The sequence below is a fragment of the Agelaius phoeniceus genome, chromosome 5, assembly GCF_051311805.1.
Source record: "Agelaius phoeniceus isolate bAgePho1 chromosome 5, bAgePho1.hap1, whole genome shotgun sequence".
Taxonomy (NCBI): Eukaryota; Metazoa; Chordata; class Aves; order Passeriformes; family Icteridae; genus Agelaius; species Agelaius phoeniceus.
In genome coordinates this window covers 26,716,278-26,737,810 of record NC_135269.1, presented here as the reverse complement: position 1 = coordinate 26,737,810, position 21,533 = coordinate 26,716,278, and the positions used below count along the sequence as shown (strand labels likewise).

Below are 21,533 nucleotides of genomic sequence, written 5' to 3'. Positions count from 1 at the left end.
CCAATGGGGATTTTTGGTCTGGGTCTTCTGATATCATATTGGACTCTTTCTATGTCTTCATGCAGGCAGGCCATTGCCTTATTTTATTGAGTTGATGGTTGTAGCATCCTTATCTTCTGTTTTCCACTTCTTGTGCACCTGTTCACTGGCAGAACATGAGGAACTAAAAAAGTGTTAGACTCAGGATAAATATTACAGCTAAATAATCAGTGTATTATCAATATTCTTCTCATCCTAAAGACAAAACACGGCACTGTACCAGTTACTAGGAAAATTAACTGTATTTCAGCCAAAATATCTCTATGAAAGTCCACAGCTTGTGGCTCAAGGCTTCAGGAAATCCAGCTGCTCATGCTAAGCAACTAAAGCTAAGCAAACAGTATTCTAAATCACACAATATTACAACTATGACTCATTCTATTTCAAATTTATTTAAGCTAAACAACACATATATGCCAACACTTGGTCCTTGGTCGCTGCCATAAATAAATTCACAGAAAAAGCTTCATTCTTTTCAGGCTGTAATAGGAGCATCCTACAAGATGACAATGTTTGTATATCAGCCAAAATATACAGTAGTTTATATATTAAATAAGTGAAACTGTATAGTAATTGAATGTCCCAAAGTTGATGACAAAGATCTTCAAACAGGCCCAACCCACATGAAAAATGCAAGTTGCTGTTGAAACAGTAATGAAGCAACAATTTCCAAGGCTGTGTGGGATGCCTCTCTGATATCCTCCAGCATCCTTACCTGTGGATGAAGTTTTTCTGTCAGCAGTTACGGATTCTCTCATTCCAGTGAAGGGCTGCTTTCCAGATTGTTTGAATGCCAGTTCTCTAATCAGCTGGAGAAAGGAGTCATTTATATAAGCCCAAGAAAATGAAATACTTCTGCAATGCAGCTCACATGAATAGCTAGGACTGAGCACTGTTTGGCCCCTGAAATCCAGCTTCTGCATCTTCTCACCCTGTTTCTTTGGGGCTGTTTTGACTGAAAGGAGTGGGAATCTGGGAGGCTTTCCTCTTCTGACTGGTTCATTTTCAAGGCAGTTGGTGAAGGCAAACAGAAGGCATGACACCCTCTTCAGACAAAGATATCAATGGGCTAGGTAACCCCAGCTTTGAGGTGAGTCTGCTTTCTGAAGGGTAACTCTTGCATAAAGAGGTACAAACCCTGTGGAAGGAGGAGAAGGGGAAAGCCAGGGGCTCGGGCTGCTGCAATGATTCTGGTGTGTGCTAAACTTCTGTCTTGGCTGTTATTGACAAGAATCTGAGGAATGATTTCCTCACTACAGCCCCTGCTGCTGCTGCAGGCTCAGCATACTTTCTACTCTCTGGCACCCTTTTAACTTCTTTTCCCTCCACTATTTCTAAAATGATAATGTAGATGAATGGCAGTGCATGTGTGTATCTGTACTGAAAAACAGGTGAGCTTGTGGTTGTGCTCCTGGGTAAAGCATTTTATGTATTCATTAGAAAAATTACAGTAGAATTTTAGCCTAGTAAAGACTGTGTTTCTTTGTCTTTTGGACCTATTTCCAGTGAGGTGAATTGTTAGAAATGTGGATGAAGAAGAGATTTGGATGTCAGCTGAGGAGGGCACCCTGTAGAATTATAGATGTGTAGTAAAAGCTGTAAATGATGTGCCAGTCCAGGGGTGTGTGGTATGCTGAGAATGCTGCTAGCTGTAACAGCCATGGGCAAGGTCCTGGGATATGACAGCCCTCTTCCTATCCCAAAGCAGGGGTCACCTCCATTAGAAACTAAAAACTTTGCTTTTTTTCCGTCAGCAGGTGTGAAGGAGTGGGCTCCTGCAAACATCTTGCTACCTTGATACAGACCACCTGTCTGTGCTACCTTGGAGGAAGCATTTAACCTCCTAGTGTACAAGTCCCACATTTCTTGGGTAGCTCTGGGTGAGCTTGCTATGTGCAGTGGAGGTGCTGTGCCAGCTGTGGGCAGAGCCTCAGGGAAGTGCTCAGAGTCAGTCAGTTTTCTTTCCTTATTTTTAACAGGCTCTCCATTTGAACTTGTTCTGCCATAACATATCAGACTTGTGAATTTTTATGGTTTGAATCACCCTAGAGAAGGTAGAAGACAAAGGTCTTTTACCTGTGGTTCAAGCAGTTCAGTTCCTGACTGCCTTCTTGATGCACTTATTTAAGATGTGATTGAGGACCCTGATGCTGTGTCTGGAGCCTGAGGCACATGGAAGGTGTACTGGTCCCCTGGATTCATGGGAGCAGCTGGGCTGAGAACCCTGCTCCAGACTGCTCCTGCCTTGTCCTCCTGCCAGCATCTCAGCCTCACAGGCTGGCTGAGGTTGGAATGCATCTCTGGAGATCACCTTTTCCAAACCCCTGCTCAAGCAGGGCTGTCCAGAGCCAGCTGCCTAGGGCTGTGTCCAGACAGTTTTTTAATATCTCTGAGGATGGAGAATCCACAACCTCTCTAGGCAACCTGTGCAGTGCTTGGTCACTCTCACAGCAAAAAAATCTTTTCAGATTTTAAGACGGTACTTCCTTAATTTCAGTTTGAGTCCAGTGCCTCTGTTCCTTTCTCATCCTGATATCTCCACTCCATCCTTTTCCTGATGAGCCCTGCTCGCTCCCCCCCAGCTCCTGGGGAGGGTCAGGCACTCATGTGATGATCATGTGGGGCTGTTACTGGCACAGGCCCTGCCTGCCTGGAATATGCCTCCTGGTTAATACAGGGGAAATTGCAGTGAAAAGAAATGAGCTTACTGCTGTCTGCCTAGCTTAGCATTTGTCTACCCGTGGTGTTATTCAGGAGTAATTGTCTCCAAATAATTCCATGCATGGGCAGTCTTAAGTACCTTGCTGTACATTTGTTAATCCATGGCTCAGGCTCTCTTGTTCTGAAATGAAAATGTCAGGACAGGGAGTTATTAAGGAACACCTTTTGCTCTTGAAGTTTATGCCTGAGTCAGTTTGAATTAAATCTGCCTTCACCTATCTATTTTGAAGTATCTGTAATGCTCCCAGTTTGCCCAGGCTGGATAAATATGCTGTGTTTGTTAAAGAGGTGTCCCTGTGTTTCAGCCAGCTCCTCTGGAGGAGCAGGGTTTTCTAGTAGGACAAAAGGCAGGTGTCTTTATCAAGGCACAACACTGGTAAAGGTAAGCATAAGGAGATTGAAAGAGAAGACCTAGGAAATGAAATATAAAATGTGCTTCTACTCAGTAATTAGTGTCAGCCAGGTATTTTAGCATGTTTTATAAAAAATGCTGTTTGGGTGGAATTGCCAGGACGTACAGAAACCAGAGGACAGTGCAACTTTCACTGATAAGCCCACTGCACACTCTTCCTTGCTTATGGTTGCAATGATAAAACTAGATTTTAATGATATTAACACACTTTGTCTGGACGTCCCTTTGAGATTGAGACACCCTCTAGTGTTTCTTCAGGCCTAGACACACCAGCACATACAAATATTTTCTGTATATGTTTTGTGCCTCTGTTTTAATTTCTCCTCCTTGGTTTGTTTTTGTTTTGTTTTGTTTTGTTTTTAAATATTGTGGCATTGTTGAAAGCTACACAGGAGGTATTCCTGCCAGATGTGGAGCATGGCTGCAAGAGAGGCAGCTGCTGGGCATCTGCAGGGCCAGGCTCTGGCTAACAAAGTGTCTCTCCTGTTGTCCAGGGTAAACGTGGGAGCCACTGCCATTTCTCACCAGTTCATGCTGCCTGGGGCCCAGAGGAGGGTGGAGGCACTAGCCACAGTGAGACCAAGCTTGGCTACACTGTCACAGATGTGCCACCCTGGTATCTGTGCATCCTGCTGGGCATTCAGGTGAGACGGGAAAGCAGGTGGAGGCTGGGGGTAGGTAAAAGTTACATGGCTGTTCAGCCAGTTAATTGGGGTGAAACCTAAATTTGGGAGTGTTTTACTTTCACAGGGCTTGAATGGAGCTCTGAGGCTGGATCTTAGTGAGCTCAAGTCCTTTGGTCCACATCCTGAGCATTGATTATTATCATCATGCCCACAGTTACATTGCATCCTTTGAAGTGCAAATGGTCAGGCAGAGTCCTGAGGCAGGGGTCAAACAGCTAATAAGAGAACATGTGGGGTACCTTGGCTGAAGATAGCCAAACCTGTAAGGGCTTTCTGAACTTCTGCCTTCCCATGGCAACAAAAACTCAGCAGCAGGCCACATGCTGTTTTGGCTGGTGTCTGTGCCCAGGTGTGTTAAATGACCCAGTACCACCAATGCCATGCTGGGCAGGGAGCCTATGGGAAAGGAGACCTCAGAGTCATTAAGATAATGATGGACTGTGCTTGGAGGTAGAATTTTGTACTTGGTTTCCTTAAATGGAAATTTAGAGTGTATCAACCCAAAATATCTGCATCATAATTTTAATAAAACATGCCTGTAGTGAATAAAGTGTGATTCTGAGTACCACCAGTTCCACCACTGCAGTGCTGTGCTCCAAAGTGAGAGTGAACAACACAGGTTAATAATTAAAATAAAAAGAGGCTTTAAAAATTGTTTTCAGATTTAGTCATTAACAACAGGTCATTGTAGAAATATGTCTGTGACTCTTCTGACAAACACAATGCCCAATTCTTCCATTCTTTGGCACTCACTTTTTATGGTTATCCATAATTGTGCTCTGTGAGAAAAGCTACTGATGGCAAAAAATGCTTAGCTCCAATTTACCAACTTTTTATGTCATCCTTTGTGGTGCAAATAAGATGGACTGAAATATTGCATTCACTTTGCCTGATTGCTCTGTCCTGTACCTTGGGAGGTCCCCAGCTTCCTGGGGAAGTATGTCCAACAGCTTTGTCTGCAGATGCTGGGGATAAACTGGTTGTGTCTGACAGTGGTCTGGGAAGTCCACAGCACTACAAAAGGTCTTTGGACATGTAAAGGAGGAGACGTTTCAGTGAGTGCATTGCAATTCTTGTAGGTGCTTTGGTACAGCTCCTAACAGAGCATTAAAGCTGCCAAAACAAAGAGAGAGGATGGGTAATGTTAGTATAGCACAAATCTGTGAGTTCTCTCAACAACAGGGTAATAACACAGAGCCAGGTCTGTGTCCTTCTTCACCCAGTCTTTCTCTGTGGCTCCTAGCACTTCTTGACAGCCATAGGAGGTCTTGTAGCCGTCCCGTTGATGCTCTCCAAAGGCCTTTGCCTCCAGCACGACCTACTGACCCAGAGCCACCTGATCAGCACCATCATCTTTGTCTCAGGAATTTGCACCCTGCTGCAAGTCCTCTTTGGAGTGAGGTAGGCCAAATGCAAGAGCTGAGAACGTGAGCAATTACTCTGTGCTAGGCCACCACCCTGTTGGAGAGTTTATCAGTGAGTCATTTGTTACCCTTGGGCAATCAGGGTCCATGCCAAAGCACCCTGAAACTGCTGAGAGCTTTGCAGGGTTACCTTGCTGTTCCAAATTTTCCATCTCCTGATACTTCATATACCTTTTGTTGGGCTTATAAGGAATCTGTCCTCAAAATAATAGAGCATTGCAACATGCAGTAAAAAGTACTTGCTTGTTCCTCACTCCAGGGATCTTCCAGCTGAGGCAGGAGCCTTCTGATTTGGGCTCAGGGTCAAGAGAACACAAATTCTACAGGAAACTCTAGGGGTCAAGTCCATCTGCCACCACTTAGGGACTCAGGGAAGAGTTCAGCAGCACATCCTGGTATGTGGTGCCACTTCACATGCTCAGGGATTTGTGGCATAAAAGGTAAATCCTTTGCTGATGAGCAGCTAGCAGTGAGATGAGCATGGAGTTGCTATTCAGTACTCAGAAAAAGCAGTATTTAGTGACAGAGATGACTGCAAGTACTCCCCTTTTCCAGAAAGACCCTGTATCTTTGCTGACCTTGAAAAATTTCTTCTATTTCCCTTGTCATAACTCTGGGCTGTCTCTGTCTTTCCACAGGCTGTTTTTTCCTCCAGTATGGTGGGAGCCTGTGTTTTTTGCTTCAAAGACAAAAGCTATACATTCTTTGACTTCTGAACCTGATGGACTCTGGTTAATCGCTGGTCAACTGCCAGCTCCACAAAATGTTTTTCCTCCTTCTGCTTCATTCACTACTGAAACTTTTCTGTCTCTCTTTGTCTTAAGAAGTGTCTGTAGACAAACTTCCTGAGGAGTGCTCCCCTTCTCCTAGATTGTTACAGGATTAGTGGAGGAAAGAGGAGCACCTTGACCACAAAAAACAGAGAAACTGGGTTTTCAGCTAAATTCAGGCTGGAGTCCATGACCATCACTGCTGGTGCAATTCAGGCATTCTGAGTTCTCCCAGGCACCCTCCAAATGCCTTGGTGCATTCCTGAGAGCTGTAATGTCCCTTGCTCTCTGTTAACTGGGGATTAAAGAGTAGCAGAGAGCCTCTCTCTCCCATGGATGAATAGCTAATTGAGGTACAACAGATCAAATTAAGTGGTAAGGAGCTGTTCCCATGGGGTAAACTTGATTGGCTTTTGCCCTGCTGAGGATGCAATTGCCTTGTTGCTGACCCCAACTATAAGGCATGAGGACATTCATGAAGCAATAGCCAAGGGAAAAGCTGACCCACTGCAACCTGCAGCTCTGTCATGTTCCACAGCATGAAAAAGCAGCAGTGGGTCCCAGACAGTCACTAGAGAGACTGTCAGAGGCTCCTGAGGGGAGACACAGGTCATTTGCTGTTATGGTGAGTCCTGCTTAGTAAATGCTTGCACATCATATACTGATTATCAAAACACAGTATTGCCTTCCCTATTTCTGCAGCTTTCCCTCTTGCAGACCCCACAGGAAAGAGTTCAGTGTACCCCATAGGTATCACCTTGGCACCCCATTTTCCTCTGAGCCTACCAATGGCAACATTGAGCCCCCCCGTGCCAACACTGTCTGTGAAATATCTTAGGGACCAACACAACAGAAACTATAAATCTATTGTTAGATTCCAAGTCATGGCCCTGGGCCTTCTCTGTTTCTTTTTGTTTGTTTCTTGTGCCTTGCCCAGCAAAATCGTTTCAAAACTTTGACAGTGTTTCAGTTGTGCATGACTAGTATAAATATTTGGTTTAGGTGACAGAGACATGGTCTGTTACAGCTACACCATCCCCTATTTCAAGAATGTTAGAAATTCCTCTGTTTCGGGGAAAGCTGTGCCCTGCAAAAGCAGTCACCTGAATTGCTGTCCCATGGCTTTTCTGAACAGGTGCCATGAGAGCTCCTGGCATAAGGAGAGGTTGCTTTGGGAGTTCCTCCTAGGGGTGCTCCCTAAAGGAAGGAAAACAGAGGCACCTTGGAGATTTCCCTTGGCTGTTTCAAGGACGTTGTGCCCACCCTTAGGCAGCTTAGGATTTTTCATGCACACTAGAGGAATGGTTAAAAAAACTTGCACTGCAATGGGGGCTTATGTGGGGCTTTGAGGAGTCAGTCAGGCCTTTTAGGTCTCTGTCTCCATTTCTTCATGTGTGGAAAAAGAGGCCGGTGAAGCTCAAAGGAGCATTGCTCTGCTGTATAAATCTCTGCATGAAGCCAGTGCTGAACTCCTCTGGAGATGCAAGTTCCTTGCTACTCTGAGGAATTCCCAGGGGGAGAAATACTCTAAGCCAGGAGACATGTGGTGTGGGGGGAGAGCCAAGGTCACCCAGTCACCCAGTCAGTGCCCATAGACCCCTCCATGCAGGTTTCCTTTCTAGTTTCAGTGCAAGTGCAGAAGAGGAATTGGCATTAAAACCCGGTGTACTAAAAGCCAGGTCACATTTTCTATCACCCTCAGACTGAGGATTGTTGTGACATGGAGAGTACTTAGTGCATGCCCTTGTGTGCATGAGCATATTGTGAAGAAAACCAAAGCACCCAAAGGGGAGAGAGGAAGCAAGTGGATATTGGCAAGATTGACTGAACTTTTCTTCAGCATTTCACTGTCTTTCTTCCTTGGTTTTCTTCCCCCCGCCAGATTTTTCCTACTCTGTGCATGTCTGTGGTCTCATCAGCCATTAGAAGCACGACTTCTTCCTTAACAGGGGGTAGCAGGGTTGGACTGTAGCACCCATGTGCCCCTCCATTGCTGGTATTTGAACCTCAGCTCTTACCCCATGTCAGTGCTCTTGCATGCAATGGGCAGCAATTCCTCCCCATGGTCAGTGACAGTGACCTGCCACAACAATTCAAAAGATCCTGTCAGAGGCCATGGGCAGACTGATTTTTAAATTTATTTTGCTTTCCTTTCTCTCACCCTTACAGAGCAGAGTTTCTAGCACTCTCACTTGTCATTTTTCCCCTCTGCTTTCCTTCCAGGCTGCCTATTATTCAAGGAGGGACTTTAACATTCCTGACCCCCACCTTGGCAATGCTGTCTCTCCCCGACTGGAAGTGCCCTGCCTGGACAAACAATGCCAGCCTGGTGAATGCCTCTTCACCAGAATTCATCCAAGTCTGGCAGACACGGATGCGAGAGGTATATTCCCTTTTCAGTGGCACCTGCTCTGTATCAGGGCTGTTTGCTTTCAGTAAAGTGCCTGACCATATCATGGTCATCACAGCTGGAAAAACTTCTATTCCCAATGAACCTTGGCCCTCAAGCTGTTGCAGCTTTCTAAGCATCTATTCTCTATCAAAAATGTAGTTGCTTCTCTGCTGCTGAACAGGGGACATGCAGACATCCTCATGTGATTTATGGTCCCTGCAAAGTCTCCCCTCGTCCAGTCAGATCCCTTCTCTATAAAGCATGGTTAGCCCAGAAGAAGAAAGGGAGGGAAAATATTTTCAAGGAAACAGCCCTGTCTAAGCACAGGAAACCTAGTAAAAAAATGCAAGGCAAAACCTACTGTAAATATTAAGGAAAAGGACATTCTTAGGTAATCAGAAGGGAGAGGGAAAAGTCAGGGGTCTCACTGCCTTGTTCTACAATTGCCTTTATCAGAGCAAGTGACTAAATTTGCCTCTGTGGATCCATTTGTTGGTGTGTTTTCCAAACCTCTGGGAAGTGTTGAAAGCTCACCAGGGGTTTGCTGTGCAGCACAGGTTGCTCTCTGCTGATTCATATAAATCTATTCCAAGGGCATTGCTGACATCTCGTTTCAGCCTGGGTCATTCACCCAGCCCCTGGAGCTGGGGGAAGGAAGGTGCTCAGCACCACCTTGCAGCCTGGGCTTGTTACCAAGTCTGAGGAGGCAGAGAGCAGCCTTGTCCCTGCCTGAAGCTGACACTGAGGTGAGCAGCATTTCAGAATGTAATTGCTGGCTCCTTAGCAGTGATTGTCAAACACTGGGAAGTTCAGGGTGATAAATGTGCTCCCAGAGTGAAACCCAGGAAAAAAAAAAGAGGCTTTGATGAGTCACTTGCCTCATCAGTGTGCTGAAGAGACCCGAGCCCTTCCCAAAAGGAAGATCAGTGGAGACCATGGCCCTGCTCCTGTTTTTGGGGCAAGAACTTTTCCCCTGTCTTGGGGGAGCAGGCAGGAGAGTGCAGGGCAGATGATGCATGCTTGGGTGGCCCAAGAGGACAGGGAGGAGGTGATCTCTGGAATAAAATTAGCCCTGGTGAGGACTAAATCCATCAGCCAAGGGGGGGGGGGGGTTGCTGTGCTGCTGCTTTGGTGGTCCTTCCCACATGTAATTCTCAGCCAGATTTTATTGTTGTCAGCAGGAGGCCTCTAAGCCACTCTGTTGCCAGAGACTGAGCCTGGCTCTCATGCTGGATTTGCACTGACATGAAGAAAAGGCTCAACAGCTGGAGTTCCTTCCAACCTCTGTTTTTTTTTCCAGGTGCAAGGAACTATCATTGTAACTTCTTGCTTTCAAATCTTCGTTGGATTTTCTGGCCTGATTGGATTTCTGATGAGGTTCATCGGCCCCCTGACAATTGCCCCCACTATCACCTTGGTTGTACTACCTCTGTTTGAGTCAGCTGGAGATATGGCTGGGCAGCACTGGGGCATAGCATTCCTGTAAGTCTCACATCTCTGTGGGAAAGATGAGAGTACACAAATCACTTGCCTCTAATATGAAACCAAGTGTCACAGTCTGTAGCAGAGTTCCCCTGGGTTCAAGGTTTATTTCTTGAGCACCAACATGTGACAGCCTTGTGCAAGGCAGCCATGTGACAAAATCATTCTCCTCCAATCCCCAGGAGGTTAAGCTCTCAGCAACAAAGCAAAACCCAAACTTGAGTTAAAAAATCACTGATTTTTGTAAAAATACAAAGTCCATAGGTCAGTAGAGACACAAGCCTTCCCCATGTGTGTGCAGTCTCCGACACAGTTGTCTACACACACTGTCTTACACACCTGTTATTTAAAAGACATTCCTAAAATGACCAAGTTGAGCATTCAGGTATTCTGTGTTGAAATAGCTGGTGCTTTATGTATTGTCTTCACATGAGTAGGAGGAATTGTTCCCTCCAGAGTCGTGAGGCTGCTGAGCACCTTTGTTAATGCAAATGGATGAAGTGTGCACTCACACAGTCTGTCTGGACTCTGTAGCATTAGAAACCCCAAATGGAAACCAGTTCCTCCTCAGACTTTCTCCCTTCAGTCATCCAGTGCTTTGAATTGTGTATGTCATGGAGTGTCTTTGCAGAGAAGTGAGGATAGAGGTTTCTTTGCACTGTTGGAATTCTGCTTGTCCCTGACTACTGCACCTACAGTTTGTCACCTTTTCACATGGGGAAAACTACCAGTTTTCCAGTGAAGTCAGTGCACTTCAGCTGGTGCAATTGATTTCTCACCATAATTCTCATCCATATTAATTCACTCCATGTATAAAATTTAGATTTGTTGTAGAATAATGAGGAGGCCTTCAGAGGCCTGGCTAACCCAGGAGATGTCCATGGTCTTCTAGCAGCTCAGCAGTTGAAGGTGGGATGCCCAGTCCCTGACCTCTTTACCCATGTGGTAGCCTCCAGCTTCATCTGGTTGGCCTCTCTGGGCAAAAGGCACATGAGGGGCAGGCTGTGAGTGCACCCAGATGTGCTGCTGTTCCCAGATGTGTCCTACACAAGGGATGGGAGAGGAGCTGCAGCTGCAGTTACTTCCATTGCCGCAAGCCCCGGGTGCTGCCAGGGACACAGGGGAGCCCCTCCACAGCTCAGCCCTTGCTGACAGAGAGCCATGCTCTCCCCTCCTTGCCTGGCTGGGAGGGCTCTGAGGGCACCATGTGCAGCCCCACAGTCCCAGCATGGTTTTTCTTTCAAAACAGGGATTTGCACAGCCAAACCAAATCCTCTTGTTTTACTCTGTGTCACAGGAGGTTTTTGCCCCTTGAAGAACAAAACCTGAAATCAGGAAACAATAAATCCTGTATTTCTAGTGTATCTGAATTACACAGGCAGAACCTGAACCTTGCATGTCTGTCAGGTCTTTCTTTTACTTATGAGGCATTTTTAACCTTTCTGCAACTGTGTCATACTCACAGATCCACTGCCTGGGGTGTCAGTGTTGAAACAATAAGGGTAAAAAAGAGTTGTTTGCAAATATGCTGAGCTATCAGTAGATTGTGATGGAAAGCTTGTTCCATGTCTGGCTTGGTAGAGTGGGGAGCCACCCTCTGCTGCTGAGAGCCTGTTTTCAGGGGTCTTCTGGAGTCCTGGGTTCTTGGGTGGCAGATCTTCACTTAATGTGGAGACAGGTGGGCACCTGGGCACCCCCTTTCTTTACAGTCTCGTTTCCCCTCCTTCTAGGACTACTTTTTTCATAGTTCTGTTCTCTCAGTACTTGAAACACGTTGCTGTGCCGCTGCCATCTTACCAGAGAGGCAAGAAGTCCCACTTCTCTCCAGTCTACCTCTTCCAGATCTTCCCGGTACGTTGGGGTTCCTGGATACCAGGGAATTGTGACAGGGACTGGCCTCACCCACTCTGGGCTGCCTGGGCTCTTTCCACTCGTGTCCAGATGAGTGAGTGCTTCCCAGCTGAGCCTGTGTGGTAAGGGGCAGAGAGGAAAAAGCTCCCCATGGCCCTGATTATTGGGAGGGAGGGAGGGAGGGAGAGAAGAAGAGAGGGCCACCAGGAGCTCCTGCTGCCTCTTTGCCTCCCTTCCGTGTGCAGGGAGAAGGGTCGGGCGGGGACCCATTGTCCACCGCAGCCGTGCTGAGGACGCAGCCATACCCTAACCAGACCCCCCTGCTTGTGATGGGCAGGTGCTGCTGGGGCTCTCGCTGAGCTGGCTGCTCTGCTACGTGCTGACAGTGACCAGCGTCCTCCCTGCGGCCCCCAGTGCCTACGGCCACCTGGCCCGGACAGACAGCCGCGGGGACGTTCTGTCACAGGCTCCCTGGTTCCGGCTGCCTTACCCAGGTACCACCGCCTCCCCTTCCCCGTCCCGCCTACTGCTGCCTCCGCCTCCACTTACCGGGAGGAGAGGAAATGTCAAAAATCAGGCGAACACCCACAGGCATTCCTGCTGTTCTTCCTCCCCCGGGGCACATTTCAGGGCAAATGAAACCTTGAAATTCCAGCTGAACCGAGCTCTTTACTTGCAGGCCAGTGGGGAACGCCAACGGTGAGCCTGGCCGGGATCTTTGGCATCCTAGCCGGGGTGATTTCCTCCATGCTGGAGTCCGTGGGCGATTACTACGCCTGTGCCCGCCTGTGCGGGGCCCCGCCGCCGCCGGAGCACGCCATCAGCCGCGGCATCGGCGTGGAGGGCATCGGCTGCCTGCTGGCCGGGGCCTGGGGCACGGGCAGCGGCACCACGTCCTACAGCGAGAATGTGGGAGCCCTGGGCATCACCAAGGTGAGCCTCGCCGCAGGGTGGTGCCTCCCGGAGGGCTCCCCCGCGGGGGTGTGCACATGGCTGCGTGCTGGACCTGCGGAGTGAGCTCAGGCCACCTCCCGAAAGTTTTATAACTTATATATTGTCGGAGTACCGGGGGGCAGGACGGTCGGGACGGATGGAGACGAGAGGTCGTGGAATTTGCGGTTTATTGCAAAGGGCCTGGGTGCAGGGCCCTGCTGGGAGCTGCCAGCCGCAGCTCGGAGCAGGCCCGAGAGAAGAGAGGGGTAGAGAGGATGAGAGAGAGAGAGTAAGGGAGTAAAAAAGGTAAGAGCGTTAAAGGGTAAAGAGAGTAAAAGGGTAATAGAGTGAGGTTCTTGTTACAATACAATAAATCTTCTATGTTGAGTATTCTAATTCTCACTAACTAATTTAGTAAAATATACAAATCTTATAGCATTTCCATACAGCCTATAAGAATCATTACATTACCATACTGTGTTACATTTTAAACCCTCAAAACTACTCTTTGGACCCCTTGTGCCAAGCTAGTAGGGTCTGCTCTGACCCTTGGAGCTGTCTGCAAGCAGAGGGTCTTGTTTCATCTAAAGGGGATTACCTTCAGTCAGGCCACACCATTGTTTTCCTGTTGTTCAGTAACTAAGGTATCTCAAAGCTTGCTTTCATTTCAATCTCACTTATAGTTTCTATATTCTCAAAATCTTTTGCCAGACAATCATATTTATAAGGCTTTCCTGTTTCATCTTCCCTGCTGCTTTCATTTCAATCTCACTTATAGTTTCTATATTCTCAAAATCTTTTGCCAGACAATCATATTTATAAGGCTTTCCTGTTTCATCTTCCCCAACAATATATAACTTAGAACATGGGAAAATTGTGCCTTGGCACATTGGTGACCAGCTCAGCAGCACTGCAAATGACTTAACAGAGGTGGGCAGTGCTTCCCTTCCTCTGCCTCTGGCCTGCATAGGGAATTAGTGCACTCACTCAGACACCTGGCCTAGGTAAGGCTGGAGAGACCATGCTACATCTGAGCTAACCCATATGGGCATGGAGAGGGAGAGGAGAGAAAGGGAAAGGATGAATATTAATAGGGCTTCAAATTCCACAACTTCTATAACCCAAGGATGGCAATCATGTGAAAGGTAGACTATTTCTTCAGGGTTACAAAATGTGATTGCAAAGGTTTGTGTGTGAGTCCCTTGAGTATATTAATTGCACTTATCAGGGAAAGAAATTTCCAGAGATAAGCTTGATAATCAGATCAAAGATTTTCACTAAGCTTTGCAGCCATAGGATAGGCTGACAGACATCTAGCTGCTAACTGGACAACATTTTCAAATCATTACCAAATAAGCAGTGATAAGCCAGAAGAGTTGTGAGCCAGTAAATAAATCCTTACAGCTTCCACTCTATAATATTGCTTATTTCACTGGATTTTACAAACCTCAGTGACAATAACCATTTTGCACACATGGCAGTGTTAGTGTTTGACTGAGGTGGCTGCCTCAAGCACCAAGGGCTGCCTGGATGTCTGCATGGAGTCCAGTTTAGCCCATCACCACGTGTGCATTGTCACTAGGAAGTCTGTGCATACTAACCATCCACCTGAGCCAGCTCTTCCTGATGTGCAGTTTGCTGCATGCTTATATGTTTGGGATGCTGCCCAAATTCATAATTACCAGATTACAGGACATGTATTCTCACAATGTATGCTAAGTCCTACAGGAGGACATGCCATCCTTGCTGATTCAGGAGAGGTGTTTGCCTTGGATCCCTCATCTGCTCACTCTGTCCACACTTGAAAGAGCTGAAAACAGAGTGTCATCTCAGTTGAAATTGAAATCAGTGTAAACACTCTGGCTGGGACAGATGGGGATGCTGAGAGCACAAGGCAGATTTAATTTCCTTTTTTACGTGGGAAACACGTTTTTCCATAACAAATGGAAACACAAGAGACTTGTTTCCTCTCTTAAACACAGATGTCCAGCACCACTGGAGAAGTCTTTGGAGATCTCAGATACATACAGGGCTGACAGATAAGGCAAGGAGAAGCTGCTAGAAACTGCCAAAATGCAACATTTTATATGGTATCAGATATTTAAATTGCTTGATCAGGCCTGGTACGCCAGTACTGAGAACTCCTTTCCAAGAAAAGGAGGATTTTAAAGAGCGGTAAAGGCACCACATATTGTGGGGAACCCTGCAGTTACTTCAGCCTTAAGAAAGAGAACTGATTTTATTGTTTTCCTGACATAATTGAAGCAAACTCCAAACTAGTGGCTTTAGCAGAATATGGTCACAGTGCTGTCACTGGATTAGGTGTTTTGCTTTTAAGGCCAACTCCATATACTTGGTAATTCAACATTTTAGCACATTGAGACTTTGAATCTTTGTTCTAATCCTGGAACAAATAGATCTGTTGATTTTTATTAATTAACATTTAGATGGTAATAGTGTCCCAAGGTTTTAAGCCAGAGTATAAAAAGCAATAAAGCAACTGAAGGAAATGCATGATTTTATTTTGAAACTCCACACCAAATCTTTTTTATTTTTCTTTCACAATCAAGAAAGACTTAAAATATTTTAAATGGACATGTTTAAGAAATACTTAAAAAGAGACACTATTAGTTACTGAGAATGTTTTTGTTGAAAGCATTCACAAAAAGCCTGTCCTGCAATTAGACATTCTTCAAATATTTGAACGGAGGGATTAAAACATTTAATTGAATTATAAAATGTTTGCAGAGGATTACAGAGCTGGCCTGACACAAATATTGTAAGTTTAGCATGATTCTTTGGCAGTCCAAGTTTTAGTGTGGGCTTGGAAGTTTAATGAATATTGCTGCTTTCCTTTTCACTTTCTATATAAATGTCTCAACCCTTTATTTAGCAGATACTCTTTTTCTTTCCTATTCATATGCTCTAACAGATCTGAATAAAGGGTATGGCTTGGTCCTTCATCCCATCTTTTTCGTAGTGCTTAACCAAACAAAGGCCTAGGGGAAAAAATGAGAAAAAAAATGTTTTACTGAAGATAGATGGGTGATGAGAGATAGGGACAGAGCAAAACACTTCCTCACTTCTTATTTTTTGACCATAGAAAGGATAGATCAGATCCCAGAGCTTAGGATGGAGTAGCCAGCCAGCTCTGGTCTCTGAAATCTTGATCTCCAGGGAATGGAGGGATCCTTGTGGGATACCTCATTGAAAGCCACTTCTGGATGTCAATCCAAACCCTGACAGAAGGATTGTCCATTGAACTGACTGGGGGGGGTTGCAGTGCCAGGCTTGTATGTATGCCAAGATATTTCTAGGCTAAAGCAAGAACAAGTGGGTATTACTGTGCTCTTAATTATTATTATTTTTTTAGATTTCAGTTTAATAGCAAACTATTGAAGTTCTGTCAATAGTAGGAGAGAGGATAACACTGAGTAAATAGGTGTGGTACTTTCAGAGTGCCTTTTGTGGTAAATATCTATGGTGCACAAACACTTACGCTTCCCATTCAGTGTCAGCATCGCAGCTCACCAGCAGCTGTATCCAGACCTGTCCCTGAACGTGCCATGCACTGCTAGGCCCAGAGCAGCAGCACCTACCTGACAGGCTGGCTCTGGAGCCTGCCCCCACACCTTCTCTGCCAGTCAGTGCGTGACTGCCTCCTCTTCCTCTTGGTGCAGGTGGGGAGCCGAATGGTGATCATTGCTGGTGCCTGTGCCATGCTCCTGAGCGGCATCTTGGGGAAGGTTGGGGCCATGCTGGCCAGCATTCCCATCCCTGTGATTGGAGGCATGTTCCTCGTCATGTTCGGAGTTATCGCGGCAGTGGGCATCTCCAGTTTGCAGGTAACAGCTGTGTGAGCACTGCTGCATCCTGGGGAAGGGGACTTCATGTCATTGAAACAGAGAATCATAGAATAAGTTCAGTTGGAAGGGACCCATCAAGACCATTGAGTCCAACTGCTGGCCCTGAGCAGGACACCCCAAGAGTCACACCCTGTACCTGAGAACATTGTTCAAACACTTCCTGAGCTCTGTCAGGCTGGTGCTGTGGCCACTTCCCTGGGGAGCCTGTTCCAGTGCCCAAACACCCTCTGGGTGAAAAGCTTCTTCCTGATATCCAACCTAAACCTCCCCTGACCCAGCTCCATGCCATTTTCTGTCACAGGTCATGAGATTTAAGAGATCAGTACTTACCCCTGTGCTTCCCCTCCTGTGGAAGCTGCAGACTGCAGTGAGGTCTCCCCTCAGTCTCCTCTTCTCCAGGCTGAACAGGCCAAGTGACCTCAGCTGCTCCTCGTATGATTCCCCTCCAGACCCTTCACCATCCCTGTGGCCCTCCTTTGGACACTCGCTAATAGCTTTACATCTTATATTGTGGTGCCCAAAACTGCACACAGCACCCTCAGTTTCAAGTCAGTTTCTTACAGACTGTGTCAGCTATAACCAGACTGCAGCAAGTGTAAACATTTATGTTGGCAATTCCTCAGGTGAAGATAAGGGGCTGTACACAGAGGGGCTGAATCCCAGAGGGCTCCCTGGCATGGGCAGGGCTGGTTGGCACTGGGGACTGCAGGATCACAAATGCCCCAGCAGCACCAGGGCTGGGTCCATTCCTGATTCCAGTGTTTGCATCCCACCATGTCTCATGAACACAACCGTAATCCAGAGTTTTGTGTATGTAATGTATGAAATTTCTCTGTGCAGTATACAGATATGAACTCCTCAAGAAACATCTTTATCTTTGGATTTTCTCTATTTGCTGGCCTCACAATTCCCAGCTGGGCAAACAAAAATAGTGCTCTGCTGAAAACAGGTAAGAAGTGACATCAGAAGCATTTTCTGCAGCATGAAATGGAAGGAAAGGCTGACCAGAGAAATCTTTTAAAATAGTTTTTTCTGTATAAAATGCTGAAATCTGTGCTTTGACTGTTGCCTGTTTCTTTCTGTGAGGGCTATTTTTGCCTTTTGCCCTGGATGCATAGCTCTGGTGCAGAAATCTCTGCTTTTGGTCAGTGACTGGATTCTCATGAATGAGGCTTTCTTATGTGCTCATAAACAATAAAATGCTGTGCTTTCAAAATGCAAGAGCATACTCCTCTACTAAATTCCATCAAGTTCACTTTATTGAAATTTTCAGTTCTCCAGCAGCTGGCCCTTCACTGTTTCTTGTGTGACTGATGTCTTCATCACAAAGGCCAGAGTGTCCTCTCTTAAAGCATACATGGTGTGCTGGGTGGGCTGATTAAAGAGCTGGGCCCACAAACCCCATGCTCTGTAGATGTCCTGTCAGCTGCTCAGTGCCACTGGGCTTAGCTCATGGCCATCAGCCCTCAAGGGGAAAGAAACATCACACCTGATGAGCTTGTGGTGCTGAAATCCCATGCTAAATATACTCACATTTCTTTGGGAACTGAAGCTCGTGCTCTGTAGGGAGCTGATAGGTGTTATGTTGTGCACATGCTGAATGTGTTTGGAGCAGAAGGTGGCTTTTTCTCAGACAGTGCTGGAGTCTGCACTGTTAATAAGCTCTTAATGTATTTATGAGCCATTTCCTGCCCACTGTGAGTCTGTGAATAATCATGTAGAATAAAACTATTAAGTCTGAAACTGGCTGTGAGATCATTCTCCCTTCCACTCCCAAATCTTACACTCTGTTTTGGATTTGCAAGTCTTGTCCAAGCAAGCATACAGCTTGCAGCCTCTTGGCATCAGAAATGTTGCTGGTAGAACAGGTAAAATGCTTTTCCTGCACCACAATCTAAAGCTTTTTTTTTTTTTGCTAGGAATCATCCAGCTTGACCAAGTGATCCTGGTGCTTCTCACCACTGGCATGTTTGTGGGTGGACTTCTGGGCTTTATCCTGGATAACACCATTCCAGGTAGGATTTGCTGAAATGAGCTGCTAGTTTGTGCCTGTATAAGGGTTTGTTCCCTGGTACTTTTTGTTTTCATGACTCCTGTTCTATGGATTGGAATTGTGCGAGCAACCATGAAATACCGGGTGACTGCACTCCTCTCAGAGAGGAGTGAGGAACAGGAGACATCACTGAAATGGTCTCTGGCTGGAAAACAGCAGCTTATCAAAAATTAAATAATTTGTCAGGAAGAACTCAGGCTGAGGAAAAGGTTTATTTGGCAAATATGTCTTTCAGGGAACATGCCTGCCTAAAACCATATTGCTAGTTAAAAGGAGAGAGGAAAGCAGCTGTAAGAAGTGGAAGGAGCCAGCATGGGAGCTGCTAAAACTGAAGCTGAACTAAAGCCACAGCAGTGGAAAGCAGTAGGAAAGGCTGGTGCTGGCCCTCAAAGGCAGCAAAGAGCTTTGGATTTTCATCTAGCATGGGGAGGGAAGGAATAAGAATAGGAGAGGAAACGCTCTTTTCTGCTGCAGGAAAAGAGCAGGAAGAAAGGACGTTCTGTTAACCAGATTCTGTTACTGTCTGTGGCTTCTCAGAAAGCCAGTCTCCTTTTGGCTCATTAATTTTCCTGCAGCCTTCAATCATCAGCTCCTCTGGGCAGAATTTACAGGTAGGATCACTCCCTTTCCCAAGAGGTTCTTTGCTGCCACAGCAGTTACAGGCACTTAGGAATTCCTTTGGCTAGGGTAAATACCTGTGACTGACTAATAATTGTTAGCTAAATCTGCTCTGAAGTGTCTGTCTGGGCAGGTAACATCCAGCCTTGCTTTCCCAGCACTGCATGAACCTCCCCTTTGAACAGTTCTTGGATCTCCTGTGGCAGGTGAAAACTTCTTGGTATACATGATTCCCATGGAAAGCATGGAGAAGGCTGCTAATCTGGAAGCTGTTGCAGGAAAAGGGGTATTGTCTGGAAGCTCATTAGTGAATATTTGTAGAGCTCTTTGGAGCTGGAAGGGTTTAAGTAGAAGGGATTTGTATTTTGTGCTGGGTCTGCTGGGATTTGAGCAGAGAGTGTGAGGCACACAAAGCAGCCCTGCTGTTTTAAACACAACAACCTCACTTTGCTCTTGCAGGAACACAGGAGGAGCGGGGGCTCCTGGCATGGAAGCAGAGCCACAAGGGAGGGATGGAGAGCTCTCAGCTCATTTCCAAGGTCTATGATCTTCCCTTTGGCATAGGCACCAGATACTGCAATGTCTCTTGGTTTCGCTATCTCCCTGCTTGCCCCAAAAAACTGTCTTGTGACAAGAGCATGGATGAACTGAAGGCTACTAGGCAGAAAACCAGTGTTGAAGCATGCTTAGAAAGAAACTCTGAGGTTGGTGCTGATACACCAGTCAGCACCAATTGGTGCTGATACAAGGATATAAACACCTTGCCTGCAAGTGAACTCATCTTAGAAACAGAGGTCTGAAAGTATGTCTGCAGCCCCTATCATCTGAGCATGAGCTGGCAGCTGTTCGAGAGGGAAGCAGGAAAAGGATAATGTCTTCCTCTTCCCAGCTCTGCTGACTGCACCACTGATGGCCTTGAGGAAGTAATTTTTTCCTTCTCTCTTCCTGCCTGCTCACTTGTAGGAAGAACCTGATCCCTCCTCGGGGAACACCAAAGCCCAAGAAATGCCTAGGAAAGGTTTTCTGTTTCCTTCTTGCACTGACCCTTGGGCACCCTAAGGGGCAGCTGTTCAGCTCAAGCAGGAGGGCTTCCTGTCCCCTGATGTGGCAGCTGAAGGAGCTTCCCTAATGTGGGCCCTGCACCACTCTCGGGCATCCCTTGGGTTGGGGTAATCCCCAGCACCTTAAAGCAACACCCACCTCTCACCTTGTGTTGTATACCTCATCCTGGCCAAGGGGAAGGAGCAAGTGCCTCTAGCTCATGATTCATCTCATTCCAAATTCCCTTCTTTTAGCCAGTCAAATGAATGTTGTAGGTGAGGCATCTAAAGTTAATGGGATGGATTGTCTTCTGAACCTGTCTCTTCTGCCTCAGAGCACAGAGGGACTCTAGAGACCTTAGTTAGGTTCTTGACCTAACAGAAAAAAACAGCCTTACTGAAATGTATTCCACCTTTGGAATGCTGGGAGGAGTCTCAGGAGAACCAGGTTGGGCACCCAGCCCTACAAAGATGAAGGAATCCTCATCAAATATAATGGAGAAAACACTTCTGCTCACAATCCTTCACATCCCTATGCTGCTTCTGTGTCCTGTGTACCCTTGCTGTACCTGTTTGGTCTAGTGTGGTGATTGTGTGGTGAAAAGCACTTCTCTGGAAAACAGGTGTGCAGGTAATTGCTCCTGTTCCCTATTAGCTTCAACCTGTAGGGCCATATGCAATGTGACACATGTGGTCCTGTGGTTCCTGGTGCTGTGTAATAAAATTGTTGCTGTAGCATAAGTTTGTGTTTCCTTCATTGAGATTAATACTTGTTTTTTGTAAGTATAATAAATAATAACATGTACACTGTAATGCTATTTCTCAGAGTGGTTGCTGGAGTGAGTGGCAGGTGGTATTCAAAATATCACATGCAGGTATTCAAAGAACCACTGCACTCCTGTGAACTCTGATCAGGCAAGAGGAGGGACCAAAGTGACATTCTTCACCTTCTCCTTAACATCATCTCACAATGCTTTTTTTAGCCTCAAAGCAATGCCAGCATGTCTAAATGAACTGGGAAGGTCAGGGAATAGCAAGGCTGCACCCTGCAGAACTCTGAAGAGCTCTTAAACCCAAACAGGACCCCTGCAACCCCACTTTCAAACACAGCAGAGTGGCAAACATTCATCTGGGGATGTTACCACAGCCTCAACTGCAGGGCCAGAAAGGGCTCTGTAGTGTTTGTTCTTCCCTTGTACTTCGGTACTCAGCTCCACGTGGTTTTGCCTGAATGTATCATGCTTTT

At 46.3% G+C, this 21,533-nt stretch overlaps 1 protein-coding gene across 1 annotated transcript; it reads left to right on the top strand.

The window, feature by feature from the left end:
* Nucleotides 1-813: 813 nt before the first annotated feature.
* LOC129119742 (solute carrier family 23 member 1-like) lies at nt 814-21,100 on the top strand. The gene is made up of 12 exons (XM_054631912.2): nt 814-1,129; nt 3,667-3,816; nt 5,102-5,259; nt 8,276-8,435; nt 9,745-9,926; nt 11,657-11,777; nt 12,115-12,271; nt 12,457-12,710; nt 16,391-16,555; nt 17,417-17,525; nt 18,496-18,591; nt 19,707-21,100. The coding sequence occupies exons 1-12, from the start codon at nt 1,076-1,078 to the stop codon at nt 19,988-19,990; spliced, it is 1,890 nt and encodes a 629-aa protein (XP_054487887.2). The 5' UTR covers nt 814-1,075; the 3' UTR covers nt 19,991-21,100.
* The last annotated feature ends 433 nt before the right edge of the window (nt 21,101-21,533 follow it).

Coding starts and splice junctions, on each gene's coding strand:
- LOC129119742 (XM_054631912.2), top strand. CDS start 1,076: ATGACACCCTCTTCAGACAAAGATATCAATGGGCTAGGTAACCCCAGC. Junction 8,436..9,744: donor GGCAGACACGGATGCGAGAG/GTATATTCCCTT, acceptor TTTTTTTTCCAG/GTGCAAGGAACTATCATTGT. Junction 11,778..12,114: donor ACCTCTTCCAGATCTTCCCG/GTACGTTGGGGT, acceptor TGTGATGGGCAG/GTGCTGCTGGGGCTCTCGCT.